This window comes from Antechinus flavipes, chromosome 2 (genome assembly GCF_016432865.1).
Source record: "Antechinus flavipes isolate AdamAnt ecotype Samford, QLD, Australia chromosome 2, AdamAnt_v2, whole genome shotgun sequence".
In the NCBI taxonomy this organism is placed as follows: domain Eukaryota; kingdom Metazoa; phylum Chordata; class Mammalia; order Dasyuromorphia; family Dasyuridae; genus Antechinus; species Antechinus flavipes.
In genome coordinates, this window is record NC_067399.1 from 178,451,217 (window position 1) to 178,475,655 (window position 24,439).

General features: G+C 37.7%; 1 protein-coding gene across 2 annotated transcripts; it reads left to right on the forward strand.

Moving 5' to 3' along the window:
• Positions 1 to 1,829: 1,829 nt before the first annotated feature.
• Positions 1,830 to 23,919, forward strand: XKR5 (XK related 5). 2 transcript variants are annotated; one of them, XM_051975989.1, is made up of 8 exons: positions 1,838 to 2,100; positions 7,014 to 7,197; positions 12,183 to 12,367; positions 13,790 to 13,999; positions 16,737 to 16,906; positions 18,028 to 18,139; positions 22,412 to 22,555; positions 22,847 to 23,919. In XM_051975989.1, exons 1-8 carry the CDS (start codon positions 2,043 to 2,045, stop codon positions 23,677 to 23,679), a joined length of 1,896 nt encoding a protein of 631 aa, XP_051831949.1. In that variant the 5' UTR covers positions 1,838 to 2,042; the 3' UTR covers positions 23,680 to 23,919. The 2 variants fall into 2 exon arrangements, with proteins under 2 accessions (XP_051831948.1, XP_051831949.1); XM_051975988.1 differs by having other exon boundaries at positions 1,830 to 2,100; positions 22,412 to 23,919.
• The last annotated feature ends 520 nt before the right edge of the window (positions 23,920 to 24,439 follow it).

A 24,439-nucleotide genomic window follows, 5' to 3' on the forward strand; every position in this document is an offset into this window, starting at 1 on the left:
ACTGACAAAAAATATATCAAAAATTAAATAGGATGATGGATCTAATGTTAAAAGGAGTTTCAGAGCCCATATAGTCCAACATCATTATTTTAGGGATAAAGAAACTGAATCCTTTAGAAATCTAAGTTAAAGACTTTTTCCAAAGTATCATCAAGTAATATTTTAATATTGAAATTAAAACTGACATGAGGCTCTCTGTTTCCCTGATGATGCCTTCTGTGTAATTCTTCTGAAATGTTACAAATGGGGCATCTCAAAAAATCTTAGAGTAGTTTTCATTTTTAACAGAAGTTTGGAACATGTTGTATTTGCATGATCAGAAACTCACCTTAAATGCTGTAGTTTACCCTAAAGTCACTGATATTTATTCTTTAATTCTTAGAATGACCTTTAGCAAAAAGCAATAAAACGTGACAAGATAGATCAACCCATAAAAGAGTATACCTGTCCCCCTACAGAGTATGAACATGTCCACTACTACCTTATTAAGAGGGCAAGTAACCCCTCCAAACTGGTTTCCAGAAACTGGGATGGCTTCCAGGATGATTGGGTGGCAAGGACTAAAGAGAGATAAAGTTCATTTTACACTCCTCTATACTAGTGCCATTAAAGAGACTATCTCTCAGACCTTTTGCCTTTTACAACTTTCACAGACCCAAATGAAGTTGAACAGAGGTGTTTTCTGAGTGAAAGAAGCCTGAACACTGGTCCTCCTCCCTACAAGAAATTCTGGTGATGCCTCAGGGCAAAAACAAGTAGTAATTGTCTAACCTCACCTATATAGTCAGAGAGAAGATAGCCTTTGAGTTGACTTTTCCAAACAGCAACAACTAGGGTCCTCTGAGATTCCTTACCTGAGCAAATGTCAAAAGCTGACATAAGCTTAACAACTCAGCACCAAATGGGAGCTCATAGGTTTTTGGGTCCCAACTCCTATGTACAGGAGAGTGAGGATTTCTGTATTCTGGCAGTAAAATCCAGACTTTAACCAAAGAAGGGCAATTTCTTGGACAGCATTCTTCTTAGAGCAGGAAGATTGCCCTCATAGCCTCCTTGGCTATATGAGTAGCAAAAGGAAGTCATGATTTGGAAATAAATAAACAATGAACTTTCCACTTGCACCTCAAAGTTGGAATCACAAAAATGAATTGAGTTTGTTTTTTTCAAATAATACAAATATGCTAAATCCCAGGTTGTTATGCACTGGCAATACAAAGAAGGCTGACAGTCCCTTTTCTTTTGAAAAAAGCTTACATTCTAATGGTGGAAAAAGACATAAGCAGCATATAAAAATGTACACAGTAGTTAAAAGGTCATCTAGGTAGGGAAGGAGTTTAAAAACGGAGTTTAAGGGCAACCCTCTTTCATTTGGTGGGATTTAACTGTCTAGAAGAAAACTGAGACAGTGGACAGAAAGGGGAGTAGGGTTTAACCAGTACAAAGGCAAGCAGAGAGGAAAGATTATTATATTTGAGGAATTGTAATTAGGCTAGATGTTGACAAAACTACAGGAAGGTTAGTAATTAGATTGGAATTTGTGGGAAAGGACCAGATTATAAAGAACTTTATATGTCTAGTATTTTACAGTGATAAGACGTGAATTGTAGTCATACTGACTACAATGCCACTTTGCAGAACTTAGCAAATATAATCAGCTGCACTGAATTCAGAAATAGCCAGCGTATTACAGCACGAGGCCTCATAAGCAAAAACCGCAAGTTCCAGCCCTAAGCCCACCCCTTCCCCATTTTTACTTCCCGTGGAGCCTAGGTAGCCAATCGGGTGCTCATAAATGGGAGGGGTCCTGAAACTGGAGTGTGAGTACTTCGGCCCACCAGGGAGCAAGGCTGAGGATTCCACACGCTTCTCCCTCCCCTTCAGCGCTAGCGTGATAAGCCAAAGGAAATTTGAGTAAAGGCGGGTAAGGGTCTGGGCGGGCTCTGAGGTTGTGGGGCGGAGCGCGCGCCTAGAACGCTAGGATTCCGCTTGCACTGCGTCTGTGTCCTGCCCCGGATGGCTGCAACTCGAGAAAGGCGTTGAGGATGCCCGCGGGATACCTAGTGCTCTGCGCTCTGCTGCTGGCGACGGAGCAGGGCGCGCGTGAGTCGGTGGAGCCGGGCTGGGGAGCAGGGACACTTACTAACTGCAGGGCTCGGCATCCAGCTCTTTATCTTCCCTCCCCAGCGGCGACCGCTTCCCTCCTGTTCCTGTAATGTCTAACATTGCTCGTAGGCAGCTTCCACCTCCACGCATGAACCTTCGCATGCAAAATGCCTACTCAACTTCCCACGTAACCATCATCCTTTTCTTTTTTGTTGTTGCAAACCCTCTCCCAGACTGTCTGTGAGCGCAGACTTCCTTCCCGGTCTCTCCAAGATGCACACACGACCCGCCTTTTCGAACAAACTAATTATCCTCGTTTCCACGCAACCTCGGGCATTACTCCCTCCTTTCCAACAAAGTGGACGCAGTCTGTTCCTCAACCCGCCATCCTTCTCTCACTGAAGTCTCTCAGTGTACAGTCTCCGGAAACAAGAAAGTTTCTTGAATCTGGAGCAAACTCCCCTTCCCCCAAAGCAATTTCCCCTATTACTTCTTCCAGTTACATACCCATAATAGGCACTGCATAATCTCTAGCAATGCACGTTTGTAAATTCCCGCTCTTTATCTTAATGAAGCTACAGACTTCAGACAGCTATTCTTTCCATGCTTATTAAACTGGTTCACAGCTCTCAAATATGATTTTCCCTTCTACCTTCCCCGTAATTATGTAGAATTGGTTGGCCAGGATTAACTGTCCCAGGTTAGCTACTGGAGACGAATCGGAGGACTCGGACAAAGTGCTGTTGGGAGGTTGTTGGGGGGGGGGGGGGGAGAGAGAGAAAGGGGGAGGAGAAGAGGGAAGATAAATTTGAAAGAGAAATTGTAATAAGATAGATATAGAAAGGGTTTCTTAACCTTTTGGGGGGGTCCTGCAATCCACTAGCAGTCTTGTGAAACTTAGGGATACCATTATTCTCAGAGAGGGAAAAAAAAAATGAACGCATATGATAAAATACACAGGATTCCAAAAAGACCTAATTAAATTGAAGTGTAATTCTCAGAATATTTTTAAAAACTAGTTCCCATACCCCAGATTAAGCTTCTTTCTAGAAGAAACTGAGGTTTACACCTAAAAGTAGAGAAGACTCAAAATGGCAAGTTTGAAGAAAAGAAACTAATCATGAAATTTGGACTTTTAGTCCATAGGATCATAGATCTAAAGAGTCATATCTTACCGAAAGGGAAATTGAGGGTGAAATAATTTGTCCAAGGATTTGAACAAAGTTACTAAATAGTACAGACTGATTTCACAATGAGGTCTCAATTGGAGTCCTCTTCTAAAAGTATACATACACAGTTGAAAAGCAGCCAGAAAGATGCAATTTCCATGCACTTTCATTTTGCACTGGTTGGGTAGACAGTTTCCTTGACTGGATCTTTTTCCAGAAGACCAGTTCTGGACTGGAAATCACCTAAAAAATCCTCAAGCCCAACCCCTTCTTTTAATTAGGAGTCTATCTGCCTGAGGCCACAAGAATGGATTAGAATTAAGAGAGAATCTGAGGTGTGTAGGGAGATGGAGCTCACAATGAGTACATTTAGTTTTCTTCCTGAAGCAAAAAGTCTGACCACCTGCAGAAATGCAGACTGGGGCAATAATTGGGGAGAAAAGCTTTCAAAGTAACAGTCCTTGTGGGAAGTGTGATAGGTAATTAATCAAGAATAATCGATGAGCATTTATTACTTATTGTATACTAGATTTGAACATGGTAGTATATTACCATCTCTTGTACAATCTCCAACTTTTTCCATTTGTGACCCATTTTTGCCAGAGAAATTTTTATGTAACCTCGTCTCTAATCTGGCAAGCCCCACCAGAAACTTCTTGGATTCATGACATATTTGATTTTTAATTAATTTTTGGTGGTTGTGTTCAGAAACCTTTTAGTGTTGCCAAGTTTTTTTGACAACCCCCACAATTCATTTATGCAAACCTATATGGGGTCACAACCCACAATTTAAGAAGCTTTGAGTTATAGGACCCCAGAAATGAAACTTTTGTCTAATACCATATGATACTGAACCAGAGATGGCCTGTACAAACAAAATTAGAGAGGAGGCCTGTCCACATAATGCTGCTTTCAGAGGCTTACTATCTGTATAATCATGGTCAACTTGCAACCTCCATTTGCTTCAGTTTCTTCAACTAAAAAATGGAGGTAATAATGGTACTTATCTCCTAGCTTGTGAGGCTCAAATGAAATCATATTTGTAAGGTGCTTATTACAATGCCTGTTTCATAACTCCATTCTCTAATCTGCCTATCATTATTGTTGTTGTTGTTATTATCATTATTAAATCACTTTTCATTATGATTTAGTGAACTTGGAATCAAGAAACTTGGAATCCAATCCTGGCTGTGCTATCTATTAGCTGTGTGGCTTTGGGAAAAAATCTTATGATTTTCCCTTCTACCTTCCCCGTAATTATGTAGAATTGGTTGGCCAGGATTAACTGTCCCAGGTTAGCTACTGGAGACGAATCGGAGGACTTGGACAAAGTGCTGTTGGGAGGTTGTTGGGGGGGGGGGGGGGGGAGAGAGAAAGGGGGAGGAGAAGAGGGAAGATAAATTTGAAAGAGAAATTGTAATAAGATAGATATAGAAAGGGTTTCTTAACCTTTTTGGGGGGGTCCTGCAATCCACTAGCAGTCTTGTGAAACTTAGGGATACCATTATTCTCAGAGAGGGAAAAAAAAAATGAACGCATATGATAAAATACACAGGATTCCAAAAAGACCTAATTAAATTGAAGTGTAATTCTCAGAATATTTTTAAAAACTAGTTCCCATACCCCAGATTAAGCTTCTTTCTAGAAGAAACTGAGGTTTACACCTAAAAGTAGAGAAGACTCAAAATGGCAAGTTTGAAGAAAAGAAACTAATCATGAAATTTGGACTTTTAGTCCATAGGATCATAGATCTAAAGAGTCATATCTTACCGAAAGGGAAATTGAGGGTGAAATAATTTGTCCAAGGATTTGAACAAAGTTACTAAATAGTACAGACTGATTTCACAATGAGGTCTCAATTGGAGTCCTCTTCTAAAAGTATACATACACAGTTGAAAAGCAGCCAGAAAGATGCAATTTCCATGCACTTTCATTTTGCACTGGTTGGGTAGACAGTTTCCTTGACTGGATCTTTTTCCAGAAGACCAGTTCTGGACTGGAAATCACCTAAAAAATCCTCAAGCCCAACCCCTTCTTTTAATTAGGAGTCTATCTGCCTGAGGCCACAAGAATGGATTAGAATTAAGAGAGAATCTGAGGTATGTAGGGAGATGGAGCTCACAATGAGTACATTTAGTTTTCTTCCTGAAGCAAAAAGTCTGACCACCTGCAGAAATGCAGACTGGGGCAATAATTGGGGAGAAAAGCTTTCAAAGTAACAGTCCTTGTGGGAAGTGTGATAGGTAATTAATCAAGAATAATCGATGAGCATTTATTAAATACTTATTGTATACTAGATTTGAACATGGTAGTATATTACCATCTCTTGTACAATCTCCAACTTTTTCCATTTGTGACCCATTTTTGCCAGAGAAATTTTTATGTAACCTCGTCTCTAATCTGGCAAGCCCCACCAGAAACTTCTTGTATTCATGACATATTTGATTTTTAATTAATTTTTGGTGGTTGTGTTCAGAAACCTTTTAGTGTTGCCAAGTTTTTTTGACAACCCCCACAATTCATTTATGCAAACCTATATGGGGTCACAACCCACAATTTAAGAAGCTTTGAGTTATAGGACCCCAGAAATGAAACTTTTGTCTAATACCATATGATACTGAACCAGAGATGGCCTGTACAAACAAAATTAGAGAGGAGGCCTGTCCACATAATGCTGCTTTCAGAGGCTTACTATCTGTATAATCATGGTCAACTTGCAACCTCCATTTGCTTCAGTTTCTTCAACTAAAAAATGGAGGTAATAATGGTACTTATCTCCTAGCTTGTGAGGCTCAAATGAAATCATATTTGTAAGGTGCTTATTACAATGCCTGTTTCATAACTCCATTCTCTAATCTGCCTATCATTATTGTTGTTGTTGTTATTATCATTATTAAACCACTTTTCATTATGATTTAGTGAACTTGGAATCAAGAAACTTGGAATCCAATTCTGGCTGTGCTATCTATTAGCTGTGTGGCTTTGGGAAAAAATCTTATGATGTTGAGCCTTAGCTTCCTTATATCCGAAATGAGAATTACGATGAGAATCTAGAATGGTTGTTGTAGCTGAAGTACTTTATAAACTGCAATGTTTTTATCATAACATCATAATATTGTATCTCATGGCTATTGAGACATACAGACATTGAGACAACATAATGAAGAAGCATTGTCCCCTTTCTCGTCAAAGAGTAAGCACTTTGGAGAGGAGCACTGAGTTAAGAGTGCAAATTAGTGTTTGTTCTGTGATGTTTAAAGATAAAACTGTTGGGGTTTTTTTTTTGTTGTTGTTTTTTTTGGTTTTTTGGGTTTTTGGGGGTTTTTTTGTCCTTGGGAGGTGGGAGGCAAAATGTCACCTAATCTTTTTCAACACTTCCAAGACATTTGTGTCTGGGACATCTCAGATATGCTATATGTGGTATATCTAATTCCTTAATCTTGGAAAAGGGAGTTACTTTGAGTTCTACAGAAAGGTAAACTTCAAGTAGCAATTCGTTGAATAATTCATTGAGATATTTAAATCTTTGAAAAGCTAGGATGAAAGTCCCTAACAGGCCCCTAGTTAGAACAGAAAGGAATCTATTACCTGATTGGTTGGTGTGTTTTTGCTTTTTCCTTTTTAATTTACTGATTGAGTGATCTAATTCCCATTGGAGTAAAGTAATATTTGAGACACTGAAGTGAGGAGTTCGGAGGCCTCTTTACTCCATAACGCATTCTTTTTTCCCCCTTCTTATAGGCCTCTGCACAGTGGTTTATTACTTTTACACTGAGCAGTATTTGTGGGCATGGCTAACTGTCTCAGCTCTCCTTCCTGGATGCCTGACTCAGGGCCTAAGTTATCTATGGTTCCTAGCAGATGGTCATCCAGTCAGCTGTTCTCTGGTGATTATACATCTCTTACATCTGGGCATATGGAAACGGTAAGAGCAAGCAGAATTCCTATATCTTGGGATTCAAAATGAATCATTCATTCTTCCATTCATTCACTCGGCAGGCATCTCTTAAATACCTCTTTATTCAAGAAATTATGTTAGGAACTGGACATACAAAGTCATTCAATTAATTAACCAATCAATAATCATTTATTAAATGTCTCTCTATACTAGGCATTATAGTAGATATTTGGAATACAAGAATAAAAGTAAAATAGCCTCCATTCTCTAGGAATGTACAATCTATTGGGAGGGATTTTGTATATTCATTAATATATATAGCACCTATTTCCCAGGATTTTTACTGATTAATATATATAGCATTCATTTCCCAGAATTCTTGTGAGCATAAAATGACGTGCTATTTGTGAAACTCTTTGAAAACTAAAGTGCTATATAAATGTAGCTATTATTGTTATATCTGTAACATTGGTGGTTGTGGGTGTCAAAGTGTCACAGTGAAGGAAATAGTTGTAAATATGTCTTCATACTTTCTTTGTCCCTGAAGATTTAATCAACTAAACCCCTGTTATATCAATTAACCAGTTTTTTGGCCTATGAGCAACATAATGGCTCCTCAGGCTCTAAGTATCTGATCTACCTCTCTTGTTAATGGATTTTATTTTGGCTGAAAAGTTTACTGTCTCAAAGCCTTCAGTTAGAAAAATTCCTAACAGAGGATTGGCTTTCTTCCCTACTATAAATTTCTATTTATCTCTATTACTAAAGAGACAAAGGGAGGGAAACTTGGGGAAAGAACAAACTCTTTTGTTGGAGCTTCCTTTTATCTTTGAGGGAGTGAGTATCTCTAGAACTTTGACTTCAGTCTTTACTGAAACACTTAAAGGATGTAATACTGGGCCTGAACTAAGGAAGACCTGAGTTCAGATATCATCTCTCACACTTAATAGTTATGTGATTCTGATCAAGTCACTTATTCTCTACTTTTTTCAGTTCCCTCAACGTAAAATGAGGACAATACTGGTAACTACCAAAAGGTTTATTGTAAGCATCAAATGAGATAATTTTTGGAGTGCTTGCTTCACACAGTGCCTTGCACATAATTGGTGCTATATAAGTACTTATTCCCTTTCCCCTTCCTTCTTCTCTGTCTCTCAGAGATTGTGGGTCCATTTAAAAATTTGGGGACCTAACTCAGTTCTCTCTTCCAGCTGAAAAATAGGGAGAATTGTTCTTTCGAGTCATTTTCTTTTCTTTGCTGAGGCAATTGGGGTTAAGTGACTTGCCCAGGATCACACAGCTAGGAAGTGTTAAGTGTCAAGGTCAAATTTGAACTCAGGTCCTCCTGATTTCAGGGTTGGTGCTCTATCCACTGTGCCACCTAGCTGCCCCTTGAGTCAGTTCTTAAACATCTGTTAAATACTTCCATTTTTTTTTTTAACAGAGCTTTGATTTCATCAGTTTAGGGAGCTCTTGATAAGGAACTTCCTTTGCAGCCCCTCATCTGCAACTTATAGCAATAGAGAATTGCATGGGAGCATAGAGAGGATTAAGTGACTGCCCAGGATCATACAATCTGTATATGTTAGAGGGAGAGCTTAAAATCCAGGTCTTCCTGACTCTGAGGCTAGATCTCTATCCATTATGCCCCACTACAAAATGTATACAAAGCAAATATAAGGTAATTTCTGAGGAATGTGTCTAGTGGAAAGAGCACCAGTTGTGAAGGCAGAAATGTTTGCCAAAAATAAAGGAACTTGACAGTCAAAATACACTTGAGTTTGTCTAGATCAGAAACTTTAGTCAATTGGTAGACTGTTTATTAAGCACTAGAGTTAGAGATTGAAAATAAAATAGTCCCTCCCCTGAAACCTCACCTTTCTATTAAGGAGATATGTAATTGGCTTTGGGAAGGTTACTAGGAAAGGCCCCAGAGAACACCTTGGCAATTCGAGGGAAAGAGAAAATCTTTCTCGTCTTTACACTAAACATATTAGGTTAGACCACACAGATCCCCTATGAGGTCCTTTGCCATTTTGAAATTCTTATTTATTAAATCACTTCCCCTATATGGGCCTCAATTTTCTCATGTGAAATGATATGGTTCACAAAAAGTTATTTTTTTAATGGTTCCTTTCAGTATTAGAACAATATAAGTTTGTGGCTCATTTAATCACCTAGCACTAAGTTCAGTGATTCGTGCACATCATCTCACCCAATACCATTTGTAAAAGACCAATTTCTATCTCTATATTTTACTCTCTTTTACTTACTAAAAGGTAATAGGTGACCTTAGGCAAATCACTTAAGCTCACTAGATTTCCATTTCCTCAGCTATAAGATTAAGATGTATTAGAAGGCCTTCCTCTTTTGGGGAAGGGACTTCATGAAAGACTCTGAGGAGGAGGAGGTTGGACTTGAGCTGGGAATTGAAGGCAAAGTTGGGAGGAGTCCTATATGCAAGCAGCCCATAAGATCATATATGCATGTAAATGGGCTCCAAGAGTAGAATTCTGTGAACTGGCTAAGTGTTGTAGTAGGAGGAAGTGATTTGGAAACTGAAGACTTAAGTTGAAAACCTACCCCTCTCATTTGTTTCCTCTATCAGCAATTCTCCTTAATCTTTTAGAACCTTATGAAAGGAATTAGAATCTCAGAGATTCCCTCTAGCTTTGAATTCATGCTCTGGATTTCTGGGCTATACTGCCTTCAGCTAGAGGCTGATTGATGTCTGCAGGTTGTCTAAGAATAAGAAGTTCTAAGATTACTTTCTGTTGTTTATGCTTTGCTGAGTTTGTGATAAATATACATATATATGTACGTGAGTGTATATTCATAGGTATCTATATCTATATAGAGAGAGATATAGATATAAATGAAATATTGTATTTGTGTGTGTAAAAAGACAAAACCTAGGAGAGATCCTTGGAGTATTCCCACCATGATTAGGGGATGTGATGTTAGTGAAGATACAGCATAGGAATCTGGAAAGCCATCAAGTAGGTAGGAGAACCAAGACCTCAATGCAATGAAATCCCACAGAGGAAACGAGAATTGTCAGCTACTTCAGAGAGGTTAAGAAGTACTGAGTAGATACCCTGAGTCTTACCAGCTAGAGTTCTTTTGAATTGGAAAGGGCAGTTTCTTTTAGGTGGTGAAGGTAGAATCCCACTTGGCAAGGGACTGACAAGTGAGAGAATTGTAGCAATGAGAATAGAAGGCTTTTTTCTAAAAGTTTGTATATAAAAGGAAAAAGTTATAGCTCAAGGAAATAGGAGGGAGTTTTAAGAATAGGAAAAACCAGGGAATGTTTGTAGCCAGCAAGGAAGAAGCTAGTAGATAAGGAGAGACTTGAAGATTAGAGAGTTGGAATGATTGGGAGGGCAACTTTTATTACCTGTTCTGTCTCTCTAACTATGAAACCCAGTTTGACTTCGGCCCATTTATTCATTCATTCAATCAATCAATCATTCATTCAACAACTATATTGAGCACTGTATGCAAAGTTCTTGGTTCTTGGGAAAGTGCAAAGTTTAGACAAAACACAATTTCTTCCCAGATGGACCTTAGTATAGAAAAGGATAGATAAGATGTAGGCAGGAGTAATAGTAAAAAATATAATACATTATCAAAACCATTTTAAAAATTCAAGGTGATAGGTAGACACCAATTATGATTATGATTGATGAAAAGGTTCTAGGAAGCTTACCTCTGAGGATATGTAGACTAATGACATTCATTTTAGTCCTAAGAAACTGTGGCCTAAACCCACATCATCCTTAAACCAAGGGAACACTAGGGAAATTATCCTATTTGTAGACTCAAACCAATTTTTTGATCCTATGTAAAGTAGGCCTAGATATCCCCAAGATTTCACATCGCTAGTTCAAACCTAGAACTGAGAATAACCTCAAGTGGAAACAAACCTGCTGAGCATATCTGAGGTTTAGATATCCATATTCATATCCACATTAAAGCAGGCCTCTTTTTTCAGTGTACTTAACTTCATATCATCCTATGTATCTCAGAGACTTATAAGATTCCTATATGGAGTTAGGATTGGCTATAATGTTGGTCATCCTAGGGGTGAGAACTGCAGTTTAATTCAACAAATAGTTTTTTAAAATGTGTTTTATGTGCCTGTGTCTGTTATGGGAACATAGACTTAAAGATGGAAAAAACAATGTATTTCTGCTTAAAGAACTTACAATCTAGTATCTGACCCATCCCAGGGGTGGTTTTTTAATGTCATAAACTCCTTTGACAGTCTGGGGAAAACCTAAGGAATCTTTCTCAGAATAATGTTATAAATAATTGATGGAAATGCTTGATTTCATTTTAAAATTACAAAAAAAATAAGAATGTAATTTTTTTCATCCAAGATCATGGGTCTCCTAAAATTTAGCTATATATCCCAGATTAAGAACCTCTGTCCTATTCTGTGATAGTAAGAGGGTTATTATATACAGATGATAATATTTATTATATAAACTTAAATCTTATATCAACTTATAAATTATATTACAATTTCTGGGAAGACCTGGTTGATAGGAAATTTTTATCAAGTAACTTTTACACTGTATCTAGCTGTATCTTCTATGGATAAGTAGAAGAAGCCTTCTTCCTTTTCCATATGATAGACCTTCAGATATTTGAAAATGCTTTCTTATTTCTTCCAGCTTCTCTTTCCCAAGCTAGACTTCCTTCACTCCTTCCTTTGATAACCTTAAGGTCTCCCCAGTCTTCTCATCATTCTTGTCATCCTCCTTCTCTATATATCTACCTACAGTTTGTCATTATCCTCCCTAAAATCCAATGCTCTGAATGAAACAATATTCCATATGGGATCAGACTCTGACATTCTAGATATTATGTATCTCTCAGCATATCCCTAATATTAGCTTTTGGAACAGCTAGTCACATTGTTTCCCCATATTAATCTTAGGACCAACCAGCAACTCCTGGTATTTTCAATTTCTTCAGGAATGACAGCATGGTTTTGTTCTGCTCAGGCACTGGGATGCTCTCCTGGCAGTCATAGCAAAGAAAGAGGAACCTCCTGGATTGGGAAAAGTGCTGCTGCAACAAGGGGATCTCTTTGTGCTTCGGCTGCTTGAAGCCCTGACCCAGATGGGGCCCCATCTCCTGTTGCAGACATATGCTTTCATAGCAAATGATTTAAAAGAGCCTGTCTCAGGTAAGAAGACATTGTGAGCCACAAAATAAACCATCTATACATGGAGACCCAGAACATATTTGTCTTTTTGCTTTTTTCAGATGTTGCTAGTGACTCAATTAAATCACTTCATTCTGCACCAATTCATGGAAGTCTTCCCAGTTTCCTCTGAAATCATCCGTTTCATCATTTTTATGGCACAATAATATTCTATTACATTCACAGACTATAATTTGTTTAGACTAATAGGACAACACTCCTAGTTTCCGGTTTGGGCTCATTATAAAAAGAACAGCTATAAATTATTTTGTGCAGATAGATACTTTTCCTCATTTTCTGATTTCTTTCAGGTTATAGGCCTAGTAATGGCGTAGCTGAGTCAGGGTATGCACAGTTTGGTAACTTTCTCTGCTTAGTTGCAAATTGCTTTTTAGAGTGACTGGACCAATTCACAGTTCTGCCAATAGTGAACCAATGTACCTAGTTTTCCATAGTTCCTCCAACATTGTTCATTTTCCTCTTTTGTTATCTTAACAGTCCAATAGGTATGAAGCAGAACCTCGAAGTTGCTTTAATTTTCATTTCTCTTATTATTAATGGTTTTTAGCATTTTTATGTGATTGTTGATAACTTGAATTTCTTTCTTCAAACACTTCCTGTTCATATCCTTTTAACATTTATCTACTGGGGAATGGCTCTTTGTTTTATAAATTTGGGATTGGTTATGTATTTTGGAAACAAAAACTTTATCAGAGAAGCTTCTTTACTTTGTACATATTATAGCTCAACTTTTATGTGCACAGATTATTTCCCTCAATAGAATTTAAGTTTCATGAGAATGAGGATTTTCTCATTTTCAGTATTGTATCCCCAGAGCCTTGAATCTCAAGAGTGACTCAAACTTCATAAATGTTAATCATTTGATTCCATAACTGAATCTCTGTTGCTTATTTGTAAAATGAGAATAATATATTCCATAGCTACTGTACAAAATAGTAATAAGAAGTATTTTGTGCAATATGAGCTATCCGTGTTATTAGAATTTAAGATGGGAATAGTAAGAAACTTTTTTACATAAAAGTTCTCTACTTCAAGAAAAAGGGTTTTGAGGACTATTTTTATTTTGGTTTATTTGGTCTTGTTTCTTTCAAAGCACACAGAAAGAGAGAGGTTAGTAAAAGCTAACAAGCTATAGGAAATGACTAATTTCATATGTTTATAGAAAGAGGAAAAAACTGTTTTAAGCAAAATAAGCCATGCATACTTAGTGCTGTTCTTTTAAAAGAACTAATATAATTTGATGGAAAAGCAAATTTAATTATATTCTTGAATACTAATGAGCTAAAATTTCCCATAAAGTAGAAGAAACTTGTCAAATGAATTAGAAATATAAAATATACCAAAGGATTCTGTTTCACTTTTTTTCTAACATTTCCTTTGTAGGTGTGAGTGCAATCCTGTCCTGGTCATCTCTGTCCTTATCTCTGGTCTCCTATGCTCGTATCATGGGCATGATAAAGCCAGGACATCTGTCCATGCCATGGGCTGCCCTCCTGTGCCAGCTCCTGTGGAGATTGGCTATGTTGGGAACTAGGATCATAACACTAGTTCTGTTTTCCCAGGTCTATTCCTGCTGGGTCTTTGTTGTTGGAGGTGAGCTGAGATTTCCTTTCCACAACTGCTTTCCATATGTATGATAGCTTACTCAACTATAGAGTCTTAATTAAAGTTGTATATAGTACTCATGGGAAAATGTTTTCCTCAATGGAGAATTTTTTTTTCTATAATTAGCAAACGTAACTCAAACAAGTTTCATCTTGTCCCTAACCAAACTGTGTGCACCCTCATGCTCTACTCTTAAGACTAGCAAAGTATAGGCAACAGGTCATTATCTAGGTATTGAGAGTATACTTTACTATAGAAGTGAACACTGATTTCCTCACAATCACTTGAAAAGATTAGCAACAATTAAAGCTACCATTCTTTAGGTAACTCCATAGTACCACAGACAGACAATTTCACACTTAGCTACTTCTCATCAGACTTTGATTCTATTTCCTAGAAACAAATATATCAATGAATAATAGAAAGAAGGAAATTATTGGGGTCAAGAGGAGGTTCCAAGAGTTTTTGCCATTCTTACAGAATTTCAGAGTTGGAGTGAATTCAGAATCACCTAATTTAACCTGTATTTGTATAGAAATCCCCTCCTTAATGTCTGTAACATTTAGTCAACTGGTCTTTACCTAAAAACCCCTTCTAATGAAGAACTCACTACTTCCCAAGGCAGCCCATTACACTTTTGGATACATCTGATTGTTAAAAAGCTTTTCCTTACAACAAACAAAAATTTTCCAAGTAATTCAAGTCTTATCCTTTTTCCAAATAAAAATTTTTCATGTTCTTGGAGATAAATACCACACACCAACTCTACATTCAGCTCCACTTCTGTAAGTCATATCTTCATGTTTATATCCCCAGGCTCTTCAGCAGATCCTATAGCATCAGAGTTTTATTCCCAGTCACCTTACAAATACATTCTGTGGGGAAAAAATTACAGATACATATCTTAAGTGAAATAGGCTCAGTTTTCTCTTTGAGCCTTTTCAAAGGATCCTTCAAGACCATTCTATGATTCTTTCCTTCCTAACCTGATTTTCGAAATGAGGTTGGAGCCATTATCTTATACAAATATGCTGCTTTTAAAAATGTTTTTGTGTTATTTCTGTTTAAATGTTTATTATATATTTTATTTTATATGTCTATATATAATGTTATATATATTTTATTTATATATTAAATACATTATAAATGTGTTTAAAAATCTGAAAAATTCACCGGGATCTGATATTTAGGGGCTATTTTTCAATCCAAGCATATTTCTTGAGCTCTGTTTACATGATCACGTTTTCCCCAGTGATCAAGAAATTCTCTTGACTTTGAACTCACTAGAAGTCTCCCTGAATTCAAGTTATCATTGGCACTCTTTTAAACATTTGACTCTCTTATCTGTGAAGCATCAATGATATTGTGACAGAGTGCTGGTTTATTGTCGAGATGACTGAATTCAAACACAACCTCTGATCCAGTGCAATCAGAGAAGGAATTCCCAAACTGGAGTTCTTCATGATGATACTGAGGAATGACTGAAAAAGTTATGGGTCCTTGACATAGGGAAGCACAGTAGAAGCAAAACTGCTGATATTACTGGGTTTGAAATAAACCGCTGACTACTTACCATCTGTATGACTTTGGGAAAGTTACTACCCTTCTCTGAACACTTCATTTTCCCTCATTCTCATATAATGGATTAGACTATTCTAACGTCCTTTCCAACTCTGATTATCTGGAAAAGAAAGCCAAGATATTGTAATAATCAGGGTTTTTCTTTCCCCCCCCCTTTTTTTTTTTCTGCTGAGGCAATTGGGGTTAAGTGGCTTGTCCAAGGTCACATAGGTAGGAATTGTTAAGTGTCTGAGGCCAGAGGTCATCCTGACTTAAGGGCTGATGATCTATTCACTGCACCACCTAGCTGCATTTTCTAAAATTTATCTTCCATGATTCATCCTATTCTGAAACCCAGCAGATATTAAGATCTCTTTCACAAATAGTAATCGAGACCAAATTAAGATAGTCCCACTCTCTTGAGTAAAATAAACAACTTTCTAAAGAGAATTATTGCTTTGATCAGAACAATTAAGTTTGCAGCAGCCATGGAACAAAAAATGTATGTGCACATATGTTTATGTATGCACATACATGTATCTGCTGCTAAGGAACAGTCTTTGCAGTTCATAGGTTATTGAGGTTCATGAATAATCAATGTCTCTTGTTTTCCTTGGAAATAAGGGGGAAGGAATTAAACCCCAAGACAAAAGTAACACTATGTTTTACTAAAGAAAAGTTTCACAAAGAAATTTTGCCTCCTAAGGAGAAATTACATATACACACACACTCCATTTTGTCTTATTCCCCTACATAAAATCCAGGAAATAAAGCCACAACTGACCCAAGTACAACTCGTACCCCAGACAGTTATGCATTCCTTGGCAAGTCACTTCTGTGTAGTCCTAGTTTTCTCATGTAAAATGGGGGTAATAATATGCCATACCTTCCAAAGTTTTTGTGAGCATCACAAGATAATATTTGTAAAATATTTTGTAAATCTTAAGGCACTCTATAAATACTATGGTTTTTAATCTTGTATTTGGCTCACTTGTTTTCTATGTTTCATATTTATTCTGTGTACGACGTCTCTTTCTGGCTTAGTTGATACAATAATATTTTACTGTTTGCCAGAGCTCTTGACTTCTGCTCTTTTCTTTCCGTGGTTCTGTCTCCTTCCCTCCACTCTCATGGGCTGAATTCTCTATTATGGAATTTTTTACAGGTGCTCATTGGTTAGTGATGACCTTCTGGCTTGTTGCTCAACAGAGTGACATCATAGACAGTACTTGTTGTTGGAGGTTGTTCAATCTTCTTGTAGGAGCTGTGTATGTCTTCTGCTACATCAATTTCTGGGACAGCCCTTCCAGAAATAGAATGACCACTTTTTATATAGTAAGTGATATTTTATCTTCAAATAAACTTATTTCAGCAAGCTTTTATTAAGTCCCTACTGTGTGCTAAGCAGCTAATGTGTTAGCTACTAAGAGTATGAAAACAAAAATGAACAGTCCTTGCCTGCAAGGAACTTACATTCTACTGAATTATGTTGGGGTGAGGGGCAAAAGAAATATATTTAAGATAAGTCAATATAAGCTACATACAACATAAAACAAAGTCAATTATCCTTTTAAAAAAAAAGATGAGAAAGCTTAAGGAAAAAAAATTTAAAACAAAAATTTCTGATTGAAGACAAATGAATAATTACTTGGGTCCATGTGCCTTATTCACTTCCTCTTTTTTGGTGGTGTAGATGTGGATAGGGAGATAATGGAGCAAAACAAACATTTCACTGAGATAAGAGTCAGAATGAGCACACATGTTGTTGGACATTACCAATATGACAATCCATTTTGCCTGACTATGCATATTCTTTGGATTTTTCTTTTCAACTGGAATTGAGATATTGAAGAATAGGAGGGAAGTTGAGAAGGGAGAGAAGAACTAAGTCTAGGACTAAAAGGCTTCAGGAAGAGAACAGAAAGGCGGCTAGAAAAAACTACATACAAGCAAGACACTTTTGAAATTACATGTTGAATTTATTATATACTTAAAAAGAAAAATAGACTAAGAGCCAGGCAGTTTCTCCATCTGTTCTATCACTGTGGAAATCCTCTTCCATTCTACAGTGTATATAGAAATGTTCATTTTATTTTGTGTTTTATGTTCAGAATTTTAAAAAGAAAAATGAGGGGAGTAGACTAGCTGTTCTCTAAAGACCTTATCCCAGTTTATGTCTATCATCCTACCCCTTTGACTTTGGGCAATTCACCTTATCAATTTAGACCTTAATTTTCCCCTATCTCTATCTTAGTCAGAAAAAACCAGAGGAGGGAAACTGAAATGAGTGATCACCATGTGAGCCCTTCCAAATGTTTTTATACTGCCAAATAATGTAATTTGTGTCTAAGAAGAAAGTCTAGATTTGAGTTCTGGAATCCTTTACTGGTGAAAAGGATACATAACTGCTAGGGCATGAATCAAAAGAATTATGCTAACTCATTTTGTTCTTATAGATAATGTTGATGGAAAATATAGTCCTTTTGCTGTTGGCCACAGATTTTCTACAGGGAGCGTCGTGGGGTACCATGTGGATGACAGCAGGCATTATATTTGGATTTATTATTGGTAAGAACACCAAACACTTTCCCAACATGCTGGCTTCTGTTTTTCTTTAGAAGAAAGAATTATTATCATTGAATTATTATCATGAGGATATTAATAAGTGTAGGATATAGGAAGGGAGCAATTTTTGCTGTACCATATCCTGAAAGAGGTTTGAGATGTGAGCAGTTTACCTGACACCAACAAGATAGGTCAATTTTCTTGTCTTTGTGAGGAGATTAGACTTGATGACTTCTAAAATCCCTCCCAGCTCTAAATGTACAATCTTATGGTCCTGTAGTAGCAAAGGTATTTTGTGGGAAAGGGAGCCTACTATGGTATTTTTAAGTTTAGTTGCTTGTTTTTTAGTGTTTTACCAATTTTTTTTTTCATAGTAAGTAGGGGGCAGGTTTTGGTTGCCCAAAAAAGTAACCTGGCAAGTATCCCTCCAGGTTAGGGAATTAAACCTTTTTCTGAAACCAGAAAGGGGAACCAAGAGGAGGGAGCAGAGGGATCTAGAATTCACTAACCCTAAAAACAAGAGAAGGGTCAGGGCAAGAGGCAGGCTAAAGTTTGGCATGGCAGGTATTAACAATGGAGACAGACATCTACTTCGCCTCCTATAGCTATTGTTTGGCAGTTCAGAGTGACTCATATGACCTGCTCTTCCTACTCCTCTGAAGGAATGCTTCCCTGATACCTGGATCAGGTGAGATACACCAGTGGGAGAACAAAGCAACCTTGAACTTATGTCCAAGGAATGAGCATGTTACATTGCTTCTTTGCTTGATTAATGCCATGTGGTAGAGTTGTGTTGTATTGGTATTGCCCAGCTATAAAAAACTTCCTATACAACAACAGATGTTCTGAGTTAGAAGGAATCTCAGGGAGCAAAAAGCATTTTTTCTAATCTGGAGTTTACTAGATAGTTCAAGAGGTTCCTTGCAACTCTGAAATAATGTAATATTTATTCTGTAATTCTGTAAATTTATGCCTGAATAAGAATCCCAGTCTATAATGTATCCTACAAGTGGTTATCCAGCTTTGGTCTGATGACCTCTGATAAGGGAGAATGGAGGATGTGCAGTGTAGAGGGATTCTTCAGGGGGGCTCTGTCCCAAAATAGTCTCAGGCCATTAAAGGGAAAGCTGAGAGATATGGGGAAGGAGAACAAGACTTGACTTTCTGCCATTCCTTCTCAAATACACTACCCTAGACCATTTATTCTAAGGATTTTTTATAGACTCACAGAATCTTAGGAGCTCAGAAACTTTCTTTTCTAGTCAATACCTGAATAAAACTCAAAGTCTCTCTTTCTCTCTTCCCCCCTCCTTCTCTTTGTCTCTCTCTCTCTCTCTCTCTCTCTCTCTCTCTCTCTCTCTCTCTCTCTCTCTCTGTGTGTGTGTGTGTGTGTGTGTAAAATTTTAGAAATTCTAGTAACATGTTTTTTCCCCCTTACTTCAAACCAAAAATCTGCATCTCAGCAACTTCCTCCCATTGGTCCTAGTTTAGCTTTTTGGGACCATGCAAAACAAAGCTATACTTTTTTATACAGATACTTGAAGATAGTTTTCATATTCTCCCTTCCCCTAAGTTTTTTCTTCAGACTAAACATACCCATTTTCTTTGACCAATTCTCCCATGATATAATCTCAAGGCTTTTTACTGTGGTCGTGAGGTAAGCTGTCTTACCAAGTGGAGTGGGGGAGAGGATGTCTGTGCTCTTTTTTTCCATTTTCTAAAAAGCATGTGTCTCATGTAATAAATGAATTTGTGTATGTAAAGTACACACATTTGTGTGCAAATAGATGATTATGGGTAAATTTCTCAAACTTTTAGTACCCTAAGCAATTTTTTAAAGACTAAGTTGCATACCAATTACCCATCTGATTTCTGGAGGAAATTTGCAGAACATTAATCATAATAGCTAACATTTAAATAGCATTTTAAAGTTTGCACAGTATTTTACTTAAATTTTTATTTGATTCTTACTCTGAAAGTTAAATACTCTTTTTATCCCCATTTATAATTGAGGAAATTGAGGCTTACAGAAAAAGGAAGGCGAGTTCATAATCAGCTTCAGATATGTGTCTTCCTTTCTCTAGGGCCGACATTTTATTCACTGCACCACCATAAGTCTATATGTATAAATGTGTGTATTACAATATATACACATATATATGAATATGTATACGTACATATATACATATAGAGCTAGAAGAGATTTTAGAGTTCATCTGGTTCCTTCTCTCCATTTTAATAATAAGGAAACTTAAGTGAATTGTCCAAAGGGACCTCTTTGTGCTCCAACAGCTGTGAAAGTTCATTGATTTTCCTGGGTCTCAGCTTTTTCATAGGTAAAAAGAAAGGGATGGCCTAACTAAGTTCTAAACTCTTTCAGAATTATCTAAAACTCACATTCAACAGCTCCCCCATTTTCTTTCCCCATATCTCATATGATGATACTAAAAATGAGATTCCTACCACTACAACAGGAAGCTTAAATCAGTGTGGGAGGGTGACTGGAAAATGTTCTGTTAAAGAAATTATTGCCAAGTCAACATGTCTAACAAAAATAAATTGAGCTGACAAAAAGTGATTAAGATGTTTTTGTCCAAGGGAAGTATTATTTTGGTTATGGAAATTCCATGCCCTGAAGAACTAACTCCTGAGGAGCTGCCTGAACAGCTTTAGACTACTCACATTTTAGGGATTCTGTTGTTCCTAGGATATACCAACCAGTATATTTGTGAATGGCTTCTAAACTTCTAAATCATTACCCTGTGTATGAAATTATAATCCTTATGTATACATATATTCTCTCTCTCCCTCCCTCCTTTCCTCCCTCTCTCTTTTCCTCTCTCTCTCTCTCTCCCTTCCTCTCCCTCTCTTTCTGCCCCTCTCTCTCCTCCTTCCCTCTATGCCCCTCCCTCTCCCCCTCTTCCTCTCCCTCTTCCTTTCTCCTCCTCCTTCTCCCTTTTCCTCTCTCTCTCCCCCCTCCCTCTCTCTCCCCCCTCCCTTTTTCTCCCCCTTCCCTTTTTCTCCCCCCTCCCTTCTCTCTCCTCCTCCCTCTCTCTCTCCCCCCTCCCTCTCTCTCCCCCCCTTTCTCTCCTTTTTTCTCCCCTCTCCCTCTCCTTCTTTCTCCCCTCTCTCTCTTCTTTCTTTCCCTCTCTCTCCCCCCTCCCTTCTCTCTCTCTCCCCAAAGAATTTTTCCCAAAATCAACATCCCTGAGACACTGTTGTTAAACAAAAAAAAAAGAGAGAGAAAGAGAGAAACTATTCTAATTTAATACTAAGCTTTTCTTTAGTAGAAGGTGATTAAAAATTGTTTAGACAACTAGAAATTCAATTTGGTACAATTCATTTCAACTTAACAAAATGTTAGTAGGTACCTAACACATGGAAGGCTAGCATAGTAGAAAGAGTACTAGACTTGGATTCTGAAAAACAATAGTTCAAATTTAAACTTCCTGCATTCACTACTATGTAACTGATCTAAAGCAGATCATTTGACCTTTTTGATACTCAATTCCCTCATCTGTAAAATGGAGGTTAAAAAGCTCCTGAGTTCTGATAAGTAACAAAGGGAAATATATGGGTAAAGTATTTGTCAACTTTAAATTAACAGAAATATTAATCTAGGCACTGGTGATACAAAAACAAAAATAAAGTAGCCCCTACCTTCAATTCCACTTCAGGAATAGAACATGAGAAGAAAATATGGTTCACAGAAAGGGTGCTAGATTTGACATCAGCTCCTCTATCTGCCTTTCCCTATTCACATGACCTTAGATAATTCAGAATCTAACTAGATCTCAGTTTCTTCATTTGTAAAATTGAGTGGACTTTTATTAGAGCATAGAATCATAAATTGAGAGCTGGAAGTGAACTTGGAGATTGTATAGTCTAACCCCCTTGGTTTTTACAAATGAGGAAACTGAGAGTCAGATAGATTAAATAACTTGTCAAAGGTCACACAGGTGGCAGAGCCAGAATTTAAATCCCAAATGTTCCCACTCCAGTTCCTCTGCTTTTTTCTACTGCACTATGTAATCTTTAAAAGATGACCTTTTCTGTTCTAAGTCTGATATCTGCCACACAAAGATAAGTCAATTCAACGACAATTAAAGAGGGCACAGACATTAATATTTGGAAGGATCTACCAGTCTGAGGACTCTTATAAGATTCTCTTTTGGTGATTATGTTAAAAAAAAAACTATAAAAAAATAACTTACCAATGAGATGCATTCCATTAGGATAACGTGAATAACCTCCTGTTCTTTTGGTCTTTTTCAGGCTGTGTCTCACTTATACTTTATTACAGCCAGCTACACCCCAAATCCACAGAAATCTGGCAGGAATTTATAAGGAAGTCCTGCAGCACTATAGGCAGTGATAAAACAGAAAAAGAGCCTTCTTCCTTTCATTGTACAAACCCAGGTGAGGAAAGATCGGAGAGCCTAGGTTTGTACCCAGTAGAAGACCCCAAAGTACCACACCAGGGAAATTCCCTTAGCATAGACTGGGGAGCTTCTGTTGAGAGTCAGACTGTAAGGGATGAGGTCACGACCAAATGGCACCACCACTGGCTGTTAGTGAAGCTGGCCTTAAAAACTGGTAACATGTCCAAGATCAATGCAGCCTTTGGCAATGACGGCCTAGGCTGTGTTTGCCCACCCAGCTATGGAACAACTAAGTGCTTTGGCCCACAAATGCAGCTTTCATTTTCAGAGAAAGAATCCTCTTTACCTCATAAGCAGCATGTGATGACATCGAATCCAAGTTCCTGGCAAAAAGATGTCCCAGAAATGAAAGAGAACACTTCGGAAACCTCAAGTTACGTCACTCTTTCAAGCAGTCAGCACGGTCACGCACGCTACCAGAACGTTACGCCTGTTGTTGCACCAAAAGGATCTGGTCCTTCTCTGAAGGAAAGAGGGCCTGTCATTTTGCAAGGTGACCTTCCATGGAGTAAAAGCGATGGCCAGGAAGGTGGTTTCAGAAATCAGAGCACAGTACCTTGGAGGCAGGAGAATGATGCAGAAAGTCCCACCGGACAGTTAAGAGGAGCGGGGAGAGGAAAAGAGAACTCTACATTCTACTTCAGTGCTACCATGGAAGGGGTTGCACCCTATCACAGGGCATCCAGGACATTTCCACAGGTCTTCCTTGAGAAAGTGGAAGTAGAAAAGGATCAGCAATCTAAGTCTGACTCTAATCCTTTGGCATCAAAACCGTTTCCGGTCACTGTGGCAAACATCAGCCCAATATTGGGCACAGGCACAACCAACCACTTACGGCACAGCCCAGGCCTGTATGACAAAAGTCAGTTTAGTCTACCAGGGGACTCTTCTGCAGGCTCAAGATGGGAGGGGCCTCAGGAGCTCTGGGGGGTTCCAGAAAACCGCTATTTGTCTGTTGGGACTTGGGTGTCTATGATGAGGCACAAACTAAGACCTTCAGAGGAACCTTGCTTCACATCCACCCCAAAATCCGATCCCAAAAAAGATGCTGACAGACTGAAAGAAAGGTTAAAGCAAGAAACAAGCTTTTTTTCTGAATGAAGGCATGGAAATCCTTATTTCAGAATAATCCTGGAACAGTCAAAGAAACGGAAAGACCTCCAATATTTTGGATGAGTCTTCTAGAAAACTCCTGAGCAAGAAGGTGGTGTGATGTATACTAGCAGAAAAAGAATCCACATCAGTGAGACTCCAGATACTTCAAAATATTGAAGAGATAATCATGATTAAAAGCAATTATAGACTGATAATAAATTTACAGCACATGTATCAGTAACAATATTAGAAGTTGTATTTTTATCTTTGGACTTTTTAATTGAAAAACATTTAACAGCAGAACCCCTGTTCTGGCTTTTGTATTCTGGCAAATTATTTTTGTTTATTCATCCCTTTCTTTTTTGTTGTTGCTTAAAGTATTAGACATCCCTCCATTAAGGACAAACTAATAACCAGTTCACATGACATATCCTGATTCTTTTTAACCAACTTTTCTACACTTCCCTCTCCCTCTCATTCCCTGAAAAGAATATTTCCTAAATCTGAGATACTATAATCAAACTAAACTTTTAAGAAGCGTAAAGTTCCCTTGACTAGGTAGTTGTGACTAGTTCTCTTTTTTTTAAATTAGTACTTACATTTATTTCAGGTATGCTGTTTACATGCAAATTACTAAGCATAATTGCAAACAAATATACAAATACCATTACAAGCATTATCAAATAACATAACTGTCAGTGTTGTAAGCACATTAATGGAATTGGTAAGAGAGAATTATGGAAGAGACCTGAAGCCCATGACATTT